The following is a 19409-nucleotide window of genomic DNA, read 5'->3' on the forward strand; positions in this document are numbered from 1 at the left end:
TTTTTAAGTATAGAATAGTAAGACGGTTAAGAACCAAATTCAATACATAAACATTTTAAGGTATAAAATAGTAACATTGTAAGTAATTAGAAACACATTCAATACATAAACAATTTAAGGTATAGAATAGTAACAACCAAATATTGTTTTAACTTTAATAGATTAAATGTTTACGTGAGTTCATAATCTAATATCTCACAAGATATATGTTTAACAACATATGCGAATAATTATACGATTACATATTTACAATTGAGTTCATAATCTAATATCTCATGAAGAACCTACACATGAGACGGGCTCATGGACAGGCTTCCAGCCCAATAATTCAAGCAAGGCCCAACAAAGGCAAAGCCAATAGCATAAGAAGTTCTAGAAGATGATTTGGAGGGAAGATGGTTTGCAGGGGAAACTCATGCAACATGTCCGATCCGGTTGGTGGCCCGAGGCACGCATATCCCGGGATAAGAGGCAAGAACCAGGAGGTAAAGATCTGCGAAGGAAGCAAGGCCCGCAGGAAACAAGATCGGACCAAAGGACTTGGCCGGATACAATAAACCATAGGATCATGTATATATATGTTCTTGTCTATAAATAGGGAAAGCATAACACTTGTATTCATTCATTCACAACATACAATACATACTTCACACCACACACTTTACACCGATCCCATTCTTGTAATCGTTAGGAACCTTTCCCGGCCAGCGGGAATAGGATCCAACATTGGCGCCATCCGTGGGACCTCTTGATCACGGGTCTTACCTCAACATCCAAGAATGGCCGATCAAATCCCAAAAAACATGCCGCCATCTTTCCCTTCAGGTTCAGGGAAAGGTCACCCTGTTAACGAAGAAGCAAGCGAAGTTCAGCAAGAACCCGAGGCCCGACCTGGAGATGGAGGACCCATCCTGGTGGAGGATATCACAGGACGAAAGGGGGAGGAGGAAGAGCCCCGAGAAGAAGATGGAGAGAGAGAGGGATGAAAAGTCACCCCGGAGTTCATACGAGCTCATAGGCATGCTCTGAGAGCCTTTTTAGATGAAGAAGAGAAAATGGAAAAACTAGAAACACTTCGGACACGGCTCTCTTTCGAGACGTCCGGGTCGCAGGTGAACACAGAAGGCCATAGCGTCCCCACCGGGGGTCCCGACGTGCTGATAGAATTTCTGGTAACTCTCCTATCCGCTGCTAAGGGGAAGGAGAAAATATCGGGAGACCCTCTGGATGGTCCATATCGACCCAGGGACACATCTGATGTCTCCAAGTTCACTAAACGTATAGCTGAAGCTCCGCTACCCCCTAAGTTAAAATACCCCTATACGATAGACAAATATGACGGCACGCAAGATCCAGAAGACCATCTACATGCCTATCGGGGGGCTGGGCTGGTGAGTGGTTGGTCCATGCCGGTATGGTATCTTATGTTTCCCCAGACGCTGACGGGGGGAGCCCGGTTATGGTTTGATAGCATCGAGCTGGGAAGCATTGACAGTTATGAAGAGTTAAGGGAGAAGTTCCTCCGAAGTTTCAGTCAGCAAAGAAAGGCCATGAAGAATCCCAACGAAATCCTCCATATACGAATAAAAGATGAAGAGAAAGTAGAACAGTTCATGGAAAGGTATATCTCTGAAAGCATGAATATAAAGGGAGTACCAGAGGTAATGAAAATCAGTGGATTCGTTAATGGGGTCAGATTCTCCCAACTTACAGAAAAGTTGGGAAAAGATTTTCCCACCACCTTTGATCAGCTGATGGACAGAGTCCGAGCTTTTGTTAGGGGAAAGGACACGGGGTCCAAACTAAGGGAGTGGGAGGGAAAAAAGGAGGGAACTACAGGAAGATATGGGGGCAACCTATCAGGACGGGGAAGGACGCTGGGAGAAGGGGTCTGATTTTCCCCTTACAAGTCCCCGCATCCTGTCAACGCATCCTACAACCCCCCTCGTTTTTCCACCCCTGGCAAAGCGGAAACTTTTCGCCCTAAACCTCTTTTGGGAGATAGGTTGAATACAGGGAACAAGGATGTGATGATGGCCGACCGAGCCAAGTATACCCCCCCGAGCCCCCGTTCAACTGAAGCAACCCTACAGGCCCAACCCCCAGGGATATTGCAACTATCACAAAAGACCGGGGCACTCAACTGAGAGTTGCGTGCAGTTAAAGAAGTTATGGGAAGCTGCCCTAAAGGCAGGACACCTACCGCTCCCTCCCAAAAAAAGAACCTCAAAGGTCAAGGAAGAAGATGAAGATAAACATTTCATTGATATGATCTGACGAAGAGTAAACGAAGAGGGACATGAAGACCGGTGTGTCAAGAGGGGGAAAGGTGAGGCATATCCCCAGAATCCTATGTGGATGAATGTCCCCCTATCGTTCTCAGGGCTAACTAATGAGGACGCTAGGGAGATGCCTTTGAACATATCAGCCAGTGTGGCGGGACACCGGGTCGCCCGGGTCCACGTAGATGTGGGAAGCCGGGTGGAAGTCATGTACGAGCACTGCTTCGCAAGGCTCCAAAAGAAGGTGCGGGACCATTTGGAATAAGACGTATGCCCCTTGGTAGGTTTCTCGAGGGAGGTAGTTAAGCCTTTGGGCTCCATAACCCTCCCTTTTAGCCTGAAGGAGGGCACGAAGACTCAAACCGTCCAGCTTCGGTTCTCAGTAGTTAGAGCTCCTTCCAAGTACAACATCATACTGGGACGCCCTGGCATGAGAGCCCTCCGAGCTATTGCATCCACTGCGCACGGATGCATTAAATTCCCAACCCCCGAAGGGGTAGCGACAATACGGCCCTCAGCCAAGATTGTAGCTAGTGTGGACCCGGAAGGGAAGTCAAAAAAGAAGCATGTAGGGACCGAGGAATGGGTCCTCAATGGTGAGTTCCCCGATCAGACGGTCAAGATAGGGACCTCGTTAACAGATAAAGGGAGGGCAGAGCTAAAAGAGCTATCGTTGAGAAACATGGATGTGTTCGCATGGAGACACGAAGACATGACGGGGATTCCCTGAAACCAAGTTCAACACAGCCTCAAAGAGTTCCATTGGATGGAGCCTGTCAAGCAAAAGAAGTGAAGTCTGGGGACAGAAAAAAGTCAAGTTGTACTAAGAGAAACCCGGAAGTTATTGCAAGCAGGAATAATCAGGAAGGTAAAATATCCACAATGGATCTCCAACCCAGTGATGATAGCCAAAGCCAACAACAGTTGGCGGATGTGTATTGACTTCAAGGATTTGAACAAGGCCTGCCCAAAAGATGCGTACCCACTCCCCGAAGTGGACAAGAAGATAGAATCTTTGGCAGAATATCCCCTAAGGTGCTTCTTGGACGCCTATAAGGGATACCATCAGGTACAGATGGACCCCAAATATGAAGAAAAGACAGCTTTTTATACTGACGAGGGGACCTTCTGTTACACTAATATGCCATTCGGTCTGAAAAACGCAGGAGTCACGTACCAGCGTTTTATGGACCAGCTCTTCGAAGAGCAGAGGGACAGAAACGTGGAGATTTATGTGGATGATTTGGTCATAAAAAGCAAACATGAAGAGGGAATGCTGAAAGACATAAGAGAAACATTTCAAACCCTAAGAAGAGCCAACATGAAATTAAATCCAGGAAAATACTCTTTTGGGGTGGAAGAGGGGAAGTTCCTGGGGGTGTTGGTAACAAAAGGGGGAATTCGAGCCAATCCGGAGAAAGTGGAAGCACTGATACAGATGAAGTCCCCCAAGAACCTGAAAGAACTACAAAGGCTTAATGGAAGACTGGTGGCTTTAAATAGGTTCATTTCCAAAATAGCCCTGCCCTTTATGACCGTATTGAGAAGAAGTACAAAGAAGAGTAAATTCTGTTGGGATAGAGAAGCAAAAGAAGCCTTCCAGGAGCTGAAGAAACACCCATGCCACCTCCCTACGATCGCAACGCCTCTGCCGGGGGAGACGTTGATACTATATCTCTGCCAAACATCAAAAACAATAAGTTCTGTGCTGATGGTTAAAAGAGGAGAAACACAGGTCCCCATTTATTTCATAAGCCATACATTGAAGGGACCGGAAGAAAGGTACTTACCGGTAGAAAAACTGGTATTGGCCTTGATTTACATGGCGAGAAAACTCCGGAGATACTTCTAAGCACACGTTGTGCAAATACTTACTAACCAACCTCTACAGCAAGTTTTATCAAAGCCCGAGATCTCGGGCCGACTAACGAAGTGGGCAGTAGAACTGGGGGATCATACACTCGAGTATCGGCCAAGAACGTCCATTAAAAGGCAATTGCTGGCTGATTTTTTAGCTGAAACAGAAGGTGGAAAGGATAATGAGAAAGGGGAAGAATATGAGACAGGGAGTAGTGAGAAGGCAAGGAGCGAGGAACCTTGGTGAAAGCTATACACCGATGGGGCCTCCAATGAAGAGGGAAGTGGGGCGGGACTAATTTTAGTAAGCCCCGAAGGGATAGAGTTGGCTTATGCAATAAGGTTGAACTTCCCAAGCACAAACAACGAAGTAGAATATGAGGCGCTTTTGGCTGGGCTCAGGATTGCCAAGGGAATAAGAGTAAGGAAAGTGCAAGCTCACGTTGACTCACTTCTGGTAGCCAACCAGGTGGGAGGGACCTACGACCCTAGGGACCCGAAAATGAGGGAATACTTGAGAGTAACTCAGGAACTAATGAAGGAGTTCGAAGAAGCGGAAGTGATACACATTCCAAGGGGTTCGAATAAAAAAGTAGATGCTTTGAGTAAGCTGACGGCAGTAGCTTTTGATCATTTGGCAAAAGAAGTAAAAGTGGAAACCCTCAAGCAATCATCGGTAACAGAAGCTATGGTAACCAATGTAGAAACCCAAAAAGAAAATTGGATGACCCCCATCATTGAGGACCTGCAGGAAGGGAAGGTTCCTGAAGGTCAAAGCATTATAGTATGAAATGATTGAAGGGAATTTACACAGAAAGTCTTATTTGGGACCTTTCCTGAAGTGTATTAATGAGGAAGAAGCAGAATATGTGATAAGGGAAATACATGAGGGGATTTGCAGGATGCATATGGGAGCTAAAATGGTTGTGGCGCGGGCAATAAGAGCCGGGTACTACTAGCCAGCGATGTTCTTTAGTGCTGCTAAAGAGATACAAAAATGTGACAGCTGCCAGATACATGCCCCGGTAGGAAGGAAACCAAAATCAGCACTAATTCTGGTAAGCTCCTCATGGCCATTCCAAAAGTGGGGTATAGACATCGTGGGACCCTTTCCGGAGGGAACAGGAAGGGCAAATTTTTTGGTGGTAGCAATCGACTATTTCACAAAATGGGTGGAAGCCAAGCCGCTTCGAAGTATCACGGGTGAGCAGATCAAAAGGTTTGTATGGGAAAACATTGTTTGCAGGTTTGGGCTACCATACGCCATAGTCAGCGACAATGGGAAGCAGTTCGCCAACAACCCATTCAGGGAATGGTGCCTGCAATTAAAAATCAAGCAAACGTTCACGTCAGTAGCCTACCCAGTAGAAAGAGCAAACCAAAGTATGGTAGAGGGAATCAAATCAAGGCTAGGGAGAGAAAAGGGATCGTGGGTGGAAGAGTTGTCTCATGTCTTATAGGCACACAGAACAATGCCTAAAACGAGCAACGGAGAAACACCTTTCAGCCTAACGTATGAAACAGAAGCTATGATCCCTACGGAGATCGGGGCGCCAACTAGGCGAACTCTGCAAGGGGAAGGGAGAGCTAAGGAAGATTTGAGGTTGAACCTGAATCTGGCGGAAGAAAGGAGGGAGGTGGCAGCGAGACGGGAGGTGGAATACAAGAAAAAAATGGAAAGGTACTACAATGCAAGAGTCAGGGAGGTTAGGTTCAAAAAAGGGGATTGGGTGTTAAGAGAAAATGAGGCGAGTAGAAAAGAATATCAGGGGAAATTGGGGCCTAAATGGGAGGGGCCCTATCAAGTTATCTGGGCCGGAGACAAAGGGGCCTACAGATTGGCAGATTCGACAGGAAAGGAGGTTCCTAGGACCTGGAACTCCATTCAACTCCGAAAGTACTACACCTGAGGGCACTAGCAAAAGAGCTAAGGATCAAACAAAATAAGTGACCTCTCCATGAGGAATAAACAAGAAAGTCAAATTGTATTTTTTGTAACCATGATGTAAACATGATCCTAATGAAAGAAAGTACTTTATTAAATTAAATTATGAGTCCGTCTCATTAAAAAGCAATAAGTATGGCACGAGTCTGTCTCGTAAATGCTCACACATCGCTCCCCTGAAGGGGAAGGCCTCGCCGGTAGGCTAAACGGTTAACCAATAAGCAAGCATAAATATTTAAAAGCTAAGGCATACATCAAACATTAGCATATGCATTCAAGTATAATCAAAGACAAAGTTCAAATTTACCCGCGAAGGGGCAGATAACAACACCATTGTCTAAAAATATGAAAACCAACACAAAGTTACTTGTCCAAAACAAGTCACAAACTATGGCAAGGGGGACAGAGGATCAACAACTGAAGCGAGGGCTCGAATGTCCACAACAGAGATTTCGGGATTTGAAGAAACTTGGGAAATGATAGGAGGGACGTGAGAGACAAGGGCCACAAATGCCTCTTGAGCCTCCGCCTCTGCGGTAGGGGAAAATGAAGGAGCCTCCTGAATGGGAATACCATGAGAAGAATGCTCATAACCAGCTCGGAGCCCATGTTGAAAGCCAGAAGCAAACACAACCCTGTTAAGATTGTCCCGGACCTCCAAAGTCTCCCTACAGCCCAAAGCTCGATCGTATACCTGCTTAAAACCCATAAACACAAGCCATTTCCGATCATCCTCATGCTTCCACACAACTCCCTGCAAGAAGGAACACTCACCCCTTAGCCACTCAATCTCTTTCGACAAGTCACCAACCTTCTGATCCTCTTGATGTTTGGCAGCCCCTAATTGCTCCAAGGCAGACTTGTAATCAGAACGTTCGCGATCGAACCAATTCTCCAACTCATGAATTTTTACAAGTGGGGGGCTCTCTTCAAGCTTCAATAAAGACACAAGGCAAAAATGAAATAATAATAATAATAACAACAGCAACAAAAGGGAGAAACAAACCTTCGAAATTTTAGCCTGAGCATCAAGAAGGGAAGACCGAGCAACGTCAAGATCAACAACCTTTTCATGGGCAAGCTGAAGATCGGCAGTCAAATCAGCTACCTGTTTCTTCGAGGACTCCAACGCGGATTTCAAACCAGGAACCTCCAAACTCAGTTCCTCGGCCACGTTAATCCTTTTTCGCATCTCCCCAACCCGTCAAACATAACCCTCAACGGACTTCTTCAAGCTTGCAACCTCCTCCTGACTATTGTGATACGCAACATTGACATCCACAAACCACTGACGAAGAGAGGAACCCAACACCAAGGTACGTTACAAGTACGTACCAAAATCCCCAACCAGGACATCCGGCAACATAGTTTGTACGTGAGTATAGTCAACAGGGGGAATAACGTATGTAAAAAACTCATAGGCAAGTTGGGGTGTGTTAACAGAAGAGTTCATAGTCAAAGACCATTTTGGGACAAACAGGTCAACGAGGGGAGGATTACCTGAGGAGGGATTCTGAGTAACTTTAGGGGCAATAGGGTTTTGCCTTTGGGGTTAGCCTCAGTAACATTAGGGTCTTTGCTCTTCAGGACGGGGCAGTGATAGGGTCAGACACCTTGAAGGAAAAGTCATCGTCGACATCAACAATTTCCGGGGTAGAGGAAGAACCCTGACCAGCAGAGCCCAGGTAAGTACGTTTGGAGTTGCCAAGACAACTCTTTAGGGACGAATCAAACAATTCAGAAGCAACATTCTTGCGTTTCAAAGAATCCGGAACGGCCACAGATGAAAAACCAGGAGCTTCTGAGTCAGAGGAAACATTACCAGTACGGGCGACTGGGGCGGAAGCATCAACAGACACTGGAAGAGCGATGAATTCGGCACCTTTCACATGTCCTTTTCTAAAAATCTCCATCAAATCCATCTCTGCAAAACAATAACAAGCGAAAGTCAAAGAAAAAGACAGGAGAAAACGTTTACGGATGACAGAAGCAAGGGGTCACCAACCTCGGTCCCCGTCAAACATAGCAAGACGTGTCAACGGGTCCGGCCAAATGTTACTAAGTCCAGTCATGTACAAAAGGGGCTCAGGGTAGGTGGCAACTTCAGTTGGATTATTAATCAACAACTTATAAAGAGAATCATGAACAGTAGGGAAACCAGGGGCAGGGTCATCAATATGAGAGCCAACATGGCGGCAACGAGTGAGGCCGGGATCAAAGGAAGAAGACACAAAGAAAAAGTCATTCTTCCACTCCCGGGGATAAAATCCAGAGGGGATGTAAGAGGTATAGGGAGGGTGTTTAGTACTTGCCCGCCGTTCAAAAGTAAACCAATCGTCGTCAACTTTCAAGCGATAAAACCGACGGAACAAGGCAACAGAGGCATCTCCACCAAAGGCACGACAGGCAACTTCAAAATGAGTAACTCGAAGAAACCCTAAGGGGTGAACTTGAGAAAAGCACAGTCGATGGTATTTCAACAAGGCCAACTGAAATTCGGTTAGCGGGTAACGAATGTTGGCAAACTCAAGGTTTTTTGCATACAAAGCGATAAACCCAGGGCGACTACAAGTCGTTTCGTTCGACCCTGGAAGGGTAGGAGACAACGACAAAAGAATGTGATAGGTTGAACACAGGGAGACCATTCTGACGGAGGACATAGCCGAGGTAATGGTTGATCGACCATCGCGACTCATAATGAAGCAAAGAAAAGAGAAGACAAACCTGGGCAAGGGAGGAGAAGTCGCCGGAACGGTTGGAAGAGAAGGATGAAAGAGAGAAGTACAATAATGATGAAGTGACAAGAGGGAGGCGGTTAATTATGGCCATTGGGAAAGTAAACCGTCAAAATTCAAAAAGAAACGAGATTGGGCCAGACCCGGCAAATGGGCCTAAAAGGATAAATGCACAACTAGGCCAATAAGTGAAAAGGCCCAAGAACAAAGTGGCAAACGAGAGATTAAGAAGGACAAGATGAGTCTATTGTCCTCGTCATAAATAACTAGAACAATAGACTGGGAGACTTGAAGAGCCTACCCATGAGACGGGCTCATGGACAAGCCCCCAGCCCAATAATCCAAGCAAGGCCCAACAAAGGCAAGCCCAATAGCATAAGAAGTTCTAAAAGATGGTTTGGAGGGAAGATGGTTTGCGGGGGAAACTCATGCAACATGTCCGATCGGGTTGGTGGCCCAAGGCACGCATGTCCCGGGATAAGAGGCAAGAACCAGGAGGTAAAGATCTGCGAAGGAAGCAAGGCCCGAAGGAAACAAGATCGGACCAAAGGACTTGGCCGGATACAATAAACCATAGGATCATGTATATATATGTTCTTGTCTATAAATAGGGAAAGCATAACACTTGTATTCATTCATTCACAACATACAATACATACTTCACACCACACACTTTACACCGATCTCATTCTTGTAATCGTTAGGAACCTTTCCCGACCAGCCGGAATAGGATCCAATATTTTAAGGTATAAAATAGTAACATTGTTAGTAATTAGAAACACATTCAATACATAAACAATTTAAGGTATAGAATAGTAACAACCAAATATTGTTTTAACTTTAATAGATTAAATGTTTACGTGAGTTCATAATCTAATATCTCACAAGATATATGTTTAACAGCATATACGAATAATTATACGATTACATATTTACAATTAAGTTCATAATCTAATATCTCACAAGATATATGTTTAACAACATATCGAATAATTATACGATTAGATATTTACAATTGAATGTCAATATGCGCTAGAAACCAATTCTTATTAATAGTTAATAGCAATATTACGATAATATGTCATGTGGTAATTAATATTTAAATTCTCACATTAATTATTAGGGTTTTAGGAAGTGGGAGAGATAGTTATATGGTTACATAAATGTTATTATATGTATCGCATTCACAGTAAAAGTAATATATTTGTATTTTTATATGATTCTATCGTTCTCTAAATAAAATCGTTTGTGTATTGAGCACTTTCTTAATTGTTATTATATTTTTAACTTAGATTTTTAATAAAATAATTATTAGAACTTAGAAATTGGGTTTTTTTTTCAGACATTTGATTACTAAAATGCTTATTGAAATTGCAATATCATTGGGATAACACAAATGAAAGTATGAATTCACAAGTGTGTATATTCTTGAACGAATGCTATTGAGATTTGAAGAAAAAGCGGAAAAAAAGGGAAAAAGGGTCACAATGTGTGGGGACAAAGGGTGCATGTGAAAGGGACCAAAGTAGCCATAAGTGGAAGGTGTGATGACTAGATATGGATGAGTTCTTATCCTTTTCCACTTCCCAGTACCATTTTCCAAAAAAAATTGAACCATACAAGAAGTATAGGTGGCAAATCCAAAGATAAAATCAGTTAATAATATATAATATGCATTTTATTTTTTTGTATCAAATATTACATTGAGATATTTGTGATTTTCAGTTCGATCACGAGGGCATCCGGGTTTTACCATTAGTGGACCTTCGAGCGATGGGTTCTCCTCGAAACTGGAGATAACTTTGAGGCACCTAAGAGCTTCGTACGGCTGGGTTGAGCCAGCTGGTAGTGATCTTTGCCATTAGATCACCCGTTACGAAGTATCTAGACATTATATGTTTGTTGACCGTTCAAAAGAAAAAAAGAATTTAAACTAACAATGTGCCTTTTAGGCTATCTAATTTTGCGTGGGAATTAAGATCTTCTCGCCATGAATATTAACAATATAATTTTCTATCAAATGATTCAAAATGCTTCATGCACTTCTCACTAAAAAAAACATTTGAAAATTTTATCCTCGTCACACACACATAGATATAGATAATTTACTTCGCTGTATTTAACACGGGTTGTTTAATATCACTTTTAATAATCAACTTCTTATAATAAATCTACAAATTGTGGTTTGGTAAATAAGAAAAACCGAACTTTTATTACTTCCAATCTGTGAAATGAAAATGTCATTTGGTTTCCCGAACTAAAGATTATTATGTATATATATATATATATATATATTAAATAGAGGATTTTACATCCCTCACAAAAGTACAAAACTACTATTTTTTTTACTATTCACTATTTTAATATTTTATTAATTATAACTACTAAATTATTATCCATAATTTCAAAATTAAAATATGATAGATTTTATTTTCTTTATTTTATTTTTTGTTTAAACTAAATAAAATACTTAACAAACAATATTTTTAAACATTAAACTTGAGCGAGTGTTGGCTTTACATGTTTTATTTTTCGCTTAAATAGTGTCGGATTTTATTTTCTTTATTTTATTTTTTGTTTAAACTAAATAAAATACTTAACAGACTATATTTTTAAACACTAAACTTGAGCGAATGTCGGCTTTACATATTTTATTTGTCCGTTAAATGGTTTTCTTAAACTTTGCTTTTATATTTTTTATAGTCTATTTTTATAATGACCGAAAATTTTTTCATAATTTAAAAATATCTCATCGTCGCATGGTTTTATATCCGCGTTTCAACGTTTGATACCTCGCCTTTAAACTACTTTTTTTTGGCTTACTAATTTATGTTTACGAATTTGTGTTGGTACCACTGATAGTAACCGAATTTGTGTTGGTTCGCAGCTGTAACGCGCCGGTTTTTTTGGTTCAACATGTGATATAAATTGTTGTATTTTGGCATTGACGGCTTTGTTTCTTTTGTTTAGTTTCGATGTCATAACTTGATACAGAATGACTTCGCGTCGGCAACGAGTTTATAGTTTAACATTTTTACGTACGTGTTTTTATTAGATTTAACGGTCCCGTCACCAAGCGCGGGTCATAAATCCTAGTTGAATTCAAAAAGTAGTCACTAATTTGTACACCGTGTTATAAAATTAAGTTATATATTTAATATTTTAATATTTAATATGCTTATTATCCGTTTGCTTTAATCTTGAAAAGGTCGCATTCCTATGCAAAAAGTTTATACCTTATCTATACCAAACATATCCACTATCTACATATATGCTTCCCCAAACTCATGCCACTTTCAAGACAATCTCATGCTTCATACTCTTTCCAACTAGTTCCCCAAAAATATCAATCTTTTTTATCAAGATGGATGAGACTGGAAAAAGCCAAATATGTCAAGAAATTGGATTAAAAGTGAGTGACAAAAGCCATTTGGAACGACTTCAATGGGGTTTTATGAAAGCTAAAGATGATGCTTGCAACTATGTCCTTATGGACTCTGATTTAGATGACTCTTTAGAGTCTTCTTCTTCTTCAACTGATATGATAGAAGATGCATCATCATCAACAACATCATCATCATCATCATGTAGTCCTTTGTTTGAACTGTCTGATCTCATGGCACACTTGCCTATCAAGTGAGTAATCCAATCTTTTTAAACTTTTGTGACATGAGTATCAAGAAAAGATCAAACTTTGTTGTTCCAAAGGGATGGTACAACATGACATATCTTGTATCTTTATGATTTTATGTAGGCGGGGCTTATCAAAGTTTTATCAAGGGAAATCTGAGTCATTTGCATCTCTAACAAGTGTGAAGACTGCTGCAGATCTTGCAAAGAAAGAGAAGTATTGTTGTAGATCAAGAGGTTCAATGAAAAGATATGGTCAAAGTCAAAGATTGAGTCCAAAAGCCACCATAGCGAAGAACAAGAAAGGTTCTCCTTCAACAACTAATAAGAGTTCAATGTTTTCATCACTAGGAAAGATGAATTCCTTAATGGCTAGTTAGCTTAATAGGTATAACTTTTTGGTACAAATTATTAAATTGTGGCTACTGATTGAAAGTTTTTTATTTTATTTCTGCTAAACGAATCCAATTTCATCTTATTGCATCCCTTGAAACACATCAAATTATACGGGAAATTTGAAAGAGGGATGCACCAAATATAAAAAAAGGAGTAGGATTTGTTTAGCACAATTTATTCTTTTCTATATGTACTCAAGGATTGTAATCCTTTTTTTTTTAATCGTCTGGACCGATTAGTTATTAGAGGGTGGGTGGGGGTGGGGGTCCTTTTGTTACATATCTTGACCTTTTTGTTTCATTAAGATTGCACCTTTGTGCATTTGTTTTGAAACTTTGACAACGTTATTTTCTATATGTATATTTTCAGTTTGAGAATTTTGTCTTGCATTCTAATCGAGAGAAGCTTTTAGTTATAGTGTATTGATGGTGTTGATTTGGATGCCTAATATGTATATTTCATAATCTCTGTATTTGAGTTGATCTAACTTTAATTTCTGATACAATTTGCATATACTGCTTTAAATTGAGAATGGTGGCGTTTTAAGAAGAATGTGCACATCATAAACATTACCTTTTTATAAAAGATCGAAAGACACGCAATCTAAACTTTACATATAATCCAATAGCTTTATTTTTTAACAACAGTGAAAAACTGCCAGCTATAAAGAAATTCAGCGAGAATATAATACTAAGAGTTAATACAATCCAATAGTTAATTCATGTAAAAGGAGTATCTAAAAGGGAAAAAAACAACTTATTTTGTGAAGTGCCAAACCAATATAATGCGATTTGTGAGTTTTCTAATTTTTTTTTTAACTCTCTCTTGTTCATCAAAACATGGATGAAATTAAAGGACTTGTTAATTATTTCACATCTCTTCTTGTCAAGAATGATAAATCAACTCTCTATAATTTCATATCAAAGATATGTATTACCCAATTAACAAGAAAGACAAGATTTTAATCCGTACAAGACGGTTTATAAACTCAAAATCAGTAACGCACTCAAACTATCTGTTCTTTTAGACTCAATTGAAGAACTTGAAGAAGAGTGTTGAAATAAAGAACGAGCTGATGATGCATTCTTGATAATAATCTGATGGAGACTAGAAGACAAGAGGAGACAGATCAATCTCCAAAATATTAGTTAGTTGGAAATTGTTAAGCCAATCTAATCTTCCTTTAATTAAATGCAAACAATAATTCCAACCCATTAAGCCTTAAGGCCTACAAGCCCGTATCCTTTTACTTGCATCCAAACCCATCACCTTCCATTAAGTCATATACGACATTAACCATCAAATAAGTCATGCAAAATACACACACACAAAAAAAAAAAAAAAAAAAAAACATACAGGCACACCTGTAATTCCGAATACAAATTGAACGAATAATGAGAATACTTCATACTTTCAACACTCCTTTGTATTTCATAAGTGATTTTTAGTTGATTATATTCCCCAGCCCTCTTTCTCCGCAATTTGTAAGTGCGATGATGATTGATGGATCTAATGTGAATACTATAAAGGTGAAGGGCACTCCTAGCTTAACTCACGAAGTCACGAGTACTTCAAGTCCAACGAAGCACTTGCAAAGGTGCTTCCCACATAAGGCAGAGGCATGCCGCCAGTGGATCGATAATATAATTTCAAGGGTAGCACAATTTTTTAAGAGTACGTTAAGAAAAACACGATAATAAAAAATGTTAAACATGCAACCTAATAGATTCTCTTCTCTTACATTTGAAAATCTTGAAATTAAGCCATTACATTGTATCTGTTACTTTATAGAATGTTTCTTTTTCAATCACACAAACTAGAGTTTTGTTCAAATACTCTTCACCCATTCGTCATCTATTTAATTAGGGTGATAACTAGCAATAGTTGGTCTATCAGAGGGATCCGAAAGAAGATCATTCAAATTGATTGTATTCAATATTGAAGGAATTGAAGTCGAAGAAATAGTTGGACCAATATAATTTTCTTGCATGTCATTAGCAATATTCGTACTTGGAACAATATCATCATTTTCTTTTAATTTTCTTTTAAAGAGATTGCAAACAAGTACTTGTCTAGAATGTTGTTTCATCTTCCAAGTTTTAAGTTCACTAATTTTAGAAGAAACAAAGTGTAAATCATAATCAAATACGCAATAAAAACTAAAATTATAAACTAAACCCTTCCATAATCTCCAATCTCGTCCCTAATTTTATCTTTCAACTTCCAAGTCCTCTAATTGCAAGATGCAAACAATTAGGATTTAGAATAATACATGAGTCATGAACACAGTGACAATGGGTGCAATGAGTTGTCGTCGGTGACGACGTGACAACATGGGAAGGGTGGAACACTGTTGGTTCGACGTGGAGTGGACAGTGATGATCGATGGTCACTAGTTCACTGTAATCTGTCTTTTTTTTTTCATTCAAAAGAATAATAACCCTTATCAAGAAAAAAAAAAGAAATTAGACTTTTTTTAAATTTTAATTAAATAATGAGTTTTTAACCATCAACTGGTGTTGGCTTTTATAAAACTCTTAGGGCTGAGGTGTTGGACTTTTAAAAAATATTGAGAGATATCAAAATACAATGTGAAGGGTAACGTAATACATAAAATGTAGTCCATTTTGTCAGAAAAGTTAAGAAATGACGAACATTACCCCCTATCAATGAGGTATGTTCGTCACTGCATGCTACAAAGACTTGCGATGAAGATGGTTTAATATAGATATAAAATATAAATGTTCAAAATTCAAAAATGAAATTACAAAGATTAATGTTGATTCTAATAGATTCATTGTTTTAATCGAGTTGAGCAAACTTTTCCATATTTTCCACATGTTTAAAACTTTAATACATTAAATGACACTTCCATTATAAGTTAATAACATAGATATAGATGCAAGTTGTCTTAATTTTTTTATTCTTATGATATAAATTACTAATCTTGAAACAAAACTTATAACTGCTGCTAGGCATGCGTGTTTATTATTATTATTATTATTATTATTATTATTAAGTAAACCTGAAATCACGGATTATTTGTCCAACATTCAAGTCAACCCCCAAGCAGTACATGATATAATAAACTTCAAATACGGTCAACGCCACACAAACACAAACACAAACACAAACACCCTTTGTTTATCTAGAATCCAATGGATGAAGCAGTGGGAGGAGAAGAGTACCTGTTCAAGATAGTCGTAATCGGTGACTCGGCAGTCGGCAAATCCAACTTGCTCTCCAGATTCGCCAGAGACGAGTTCGACCTGCACTCAAAGGCCACAATCGGCGTGGAGTTTCAGACGCAGGTGATGGAAATAGAGGGCAAGGAGATTAAAGCCCAGGTTTGGGATACTGCCGGTCAAGAACGCTTCCGTGCTGTCACCTCTGCTTACTACCGTGGTGCCGTTGGTGCGCTTCTTGTTTATGATATTACTCGCCGCTCCACCTTTGATAGCATTAAGCGCTGGCTTGATGAACTTAATAGTAAGTTCTTTTTTTTTTTTTGTTTAATTTGTTTAGTCAATTAATCTGCTCCGATAGTGTTAACTGAATTAGGGCGTTGTTTAAGATCTGATTCGAAATTGAAATTGCGTACCGATTGATAATATTCATTAGGGGTGAGCGAACATTAACCGTTAACCAAAATTAACTGATAACCGATGGTTATGGACTAATGGTTAAGGTTATTTGATTTACGGATTATGTGGTTTTTTGGTAAAGGGTGTCCAATAACCAAATGTTAATCGAACCGAAAAGAATTGAGACATGCTTACGTTGAGATGAATGTAGTATATATGTTGAGTTGTAACGGAAAACCTTGAGAATATGTAATTATGTATGTATTAACTTTTTCTAATTGAAATAGGCACCATTTTTCACTAAAAAAAATCCAAACGATTCACAATGAAGTGGCAGGTAAGCGGGCAACAAGCTGTGCCGCAGCCCCCTTTTGGATAGCAAACCCAATCCTACTAAAAACAAAGTTTTGGTTCTTAGGGACGGATATATTAAGCTTCATGAAATTTCCATTTGATGTCACCAATTTTCTTTTCCATGTTCATTTAGTTAAATTTTAGTTCAAACTTGGCTTGGTTAATTATCCGAATTGAACCAAAACCAAGCTTCATAACCTATTAACCGAAAATGAAGTTCAATTATGATTATGGTTATGGGTAAAAACTGAACCGAACTACAAGTTTCACACTTCGTGATTGAGTTAGGAATTCTTCGTTTACAATTGAGTGTAAACTCCGTAGGTTGATGAATTGTTGAAACTGTTGCAGCTCACTGTGACACAACGACAGCGAGAATGCTGGTAGGGAACAAGAGTGATTTGGAGAATATTAGGGATGTTAGTGTTGATGAGGGTAAAACGCTTGCTGAAGAAGAGGGACTCTTCTTCATTGAGACATCCGCACTTGATTCCACTAATGTTAAAGAGGCTTTTCAGATTGTGATTCAAGAAGTTTATAATAATGTTAGAAGGAAGGTTTTGAACTCAGATTCGTATAAGGTGGAGTTGTCTTCTAACCGTGTGAGTCTCATAAATGGCTCCAAGAGCACCAGTTCGTGTTGTTCGCAGTGAGTGTTGCACTGTTTTTTTGTAGTGATGAGGTAAGGTTATATTTTTTGTTTGATTTGGTTGGGTTTAAAGTATGAAATGAAATGTTTTAATCTGCCTTGCATTTATGAATTTGAGTTACTAAAACTGCATATAAAACGTTTGTTTTGTTAGTGATTTGTCACATCTTTTGTAACATTAATTTGGTTTGGGCGAATCCATTTCTCCCAATCCAAGCTCTTGAGCTCCGCTAGGTTTGATCCAAAGGTAAGAAGTTGATTTAATTCTTCCCACCAGACCTGTTATAGTAGGATTTTTATGAATGTATATAGTTTCGTTTCTTGCTTTCCAAATGATCCAACATGTGGTTGCAATAATTGCTTCAACCAACTAAGTTCCAACAGCTGTTTAACCGTTCGACAGCGTGTTCCTTGTGGAAACTTTATCCAGCCAAAAATGATAGTCCACACCCAGTTTGACAGCTTACAGGTGATTAAAAGATGGTCTACAGTTTCAGGCTCCAAATCACACCAAACACAGTGTAAGTATCGACCAGATTACCCCTTGCTGACAAGGCGACCGGATTGAGATTTTTCTTTAATAAAAAGTTTAGGCCTTCTAACTTTTCCTAGGCTTAAAAAACATCAAAATTTCAAAATTTTCATACAAGGTAACAAAATTCAATTTTAGGGAATGTAACAAAGCACCCTCTTTAAGAAAACTTTAAAAATCATGAAAATCAGTTGAACTAAATAATAATAATAATAATAATAATAATAATAATACTAATAATAATAATAATAATAATAATGGGATTATTTTCATATAATATTGAGTATAATTTAAGATGACAAAACAAGTATATTTTAGGTCTTTGATTAAAACTGATTAAGATAAATACCTTATAACACCTAAAAGTATCAAATATCTAGAAATATTTCAAAATTAAAAAGAACAAGAGTCCAACATGCTTTTGTACCTTTTTGCCTTTTTGACCAAGATATCACCGGGTTACACTAGGAGTCTTTTTACTAGGTTATTCCTGACCAAACCTAAATAGCTTTAGGCAACTCCTATCTGGCTTCTTCAGCAATATTCAGCGCAACCAGGTTTCGTTTCCTATTTTCAGTGTATGGTAAAAAGAAACAGTTTGTAGTTGGAGGATTATCCTTTTAAAAGAAAAATATTTCTAAATAGAAGGAAAACTCAAAGGTATAAGGAAATGAAAAGTTTTATTTCATGATGGGTACATTACAATGAAGATATAAAAGGGAAGTGCATAAGGAAAAACACACTTTATTCTTTATACATGAGACTTCTAAGCACACTTTTTTAAAATTTTGTTGTGACCTGATGATCTCCTCTTCCTCTCTCTTTTTTATTTTATAACCCCTTCTTCTTTTGGATAGATTTCATCTTTTTTGTCATTTTTTCTTCTTTTCTGTATGGATTCCATCTTCAACTTGCTCTTGTCAGAAAGTTATACATCTTCGTTAAATCTTCACATGAAAACTTGAAACTTTGGCTTTGCTTCAATTTTAGTCTTCCACAATTATATTTTCAAGATAGCAGGTGTTGAAACTCCAATTTTTGGACTATTATGAGTTGTTTCTTTATCTTTATCTTTATATTTCATTTCTAATTTTGCTATTATATGGTTTTTCTTCAAAATTGTAATGGGTTCTTGTATAACATTGCTTTAATTTATGTTTTATATTTTCAATATGCATATCTAAATTTCTTAGATTTACTTGATAGTCTAATGGTTTTTCTTGGTTATAAAGATTACATCATTTCCTAACAAATTAATAGATAAAAAACAAGTACAAAGCTTTCTTGACATATTAAATTAATGCTTAAGATTTTATTAAAAATCTTGCTGAATTAAGAAAATCCTTTCAAAACTTGTTAAAGAAAGATAAAATATTTAGTTTTAATGAAAGCCTAAAAGCCCAAGTAAAAATATAAAAGAATACTGTTAAAATGTATCAAAATTA

The 19409-nt window shown here is 38.6% G+C and overlaps 3 protein-coding genes across 3 annotated transcripts; all 3 read left to right on the plus strand.

The window, feature by feature from the left end:
* The first annotated feature begins 5611 nt into the window (after positions 1–5611).
* On the plus strand, positions 5612–6049 carry LOC143538435 (uncharacterized). Its single transcript, XM_077032001.1, has one exon. The coding sequence runs from the start codon at positions 5612–5614 to the stop codon at positions 6047–6049; it is 438 nt and encodes a 145-aa protein (XP_076888116.1).
* Positions 6050–12128: 6079 nt separating this feature from the next.
* Positions 12129–12963, plus strand: LOC143538419 (uncharacterized). Its single transcript, XM_077031987.1, has 2 exons — positions 12129–12455; positions 12574–12963. Exons 1-2 carry the CDS (start codon positions 12184–12186, stop codon positions 12827–12829), a joined length of 528 nt encoding a protein of 175 aa, XP_076888102.1. The 5' UTR covers positions 12129–12183; the 3' UTR covers positions 12830–12963.
* A 3006-nt stretch (positions 12964–15969) lies between these two features.
* On the plus strand, positions 15970–17528 carry LOC143538420 (ras-related protein RABA5b-like). Its single transcript, XM_077031988.1, has 2 exons — positions 15970–16334; positions 17135–17528. The coding sequence occupies exons 1-2, from the start codon at positions 16004–16006 to the stop codon at positions 17434–17436; spliced, it is 633 nt and encodes a 210-aa protein (XP_076888103.1). The 5' UTR covers positions 15970–16003; the 3' UTR covers positions 17437–17528.
* Positions 17529–19409: the final 1881 nt, after the last annotated feature.

This window comes from Bidens hawaiensis, unplaced genomic scaffold (genome assembly GCF_021521415.1).
Source record: "Bidens hawaiensis isolate Kalapana, Puna unplaced genomic scaffold, B.hawaiensis_p1.1 tig00011621_1, whole genome shotgun sequence".
In the NCBI taxonomy this organism is placed as follows: Eukaryota; Viridiplantae; Streptophyta; class Magnoliopsida; order Asterales; family Asteraceae; genus Bidens; species Bidens hawaiensis.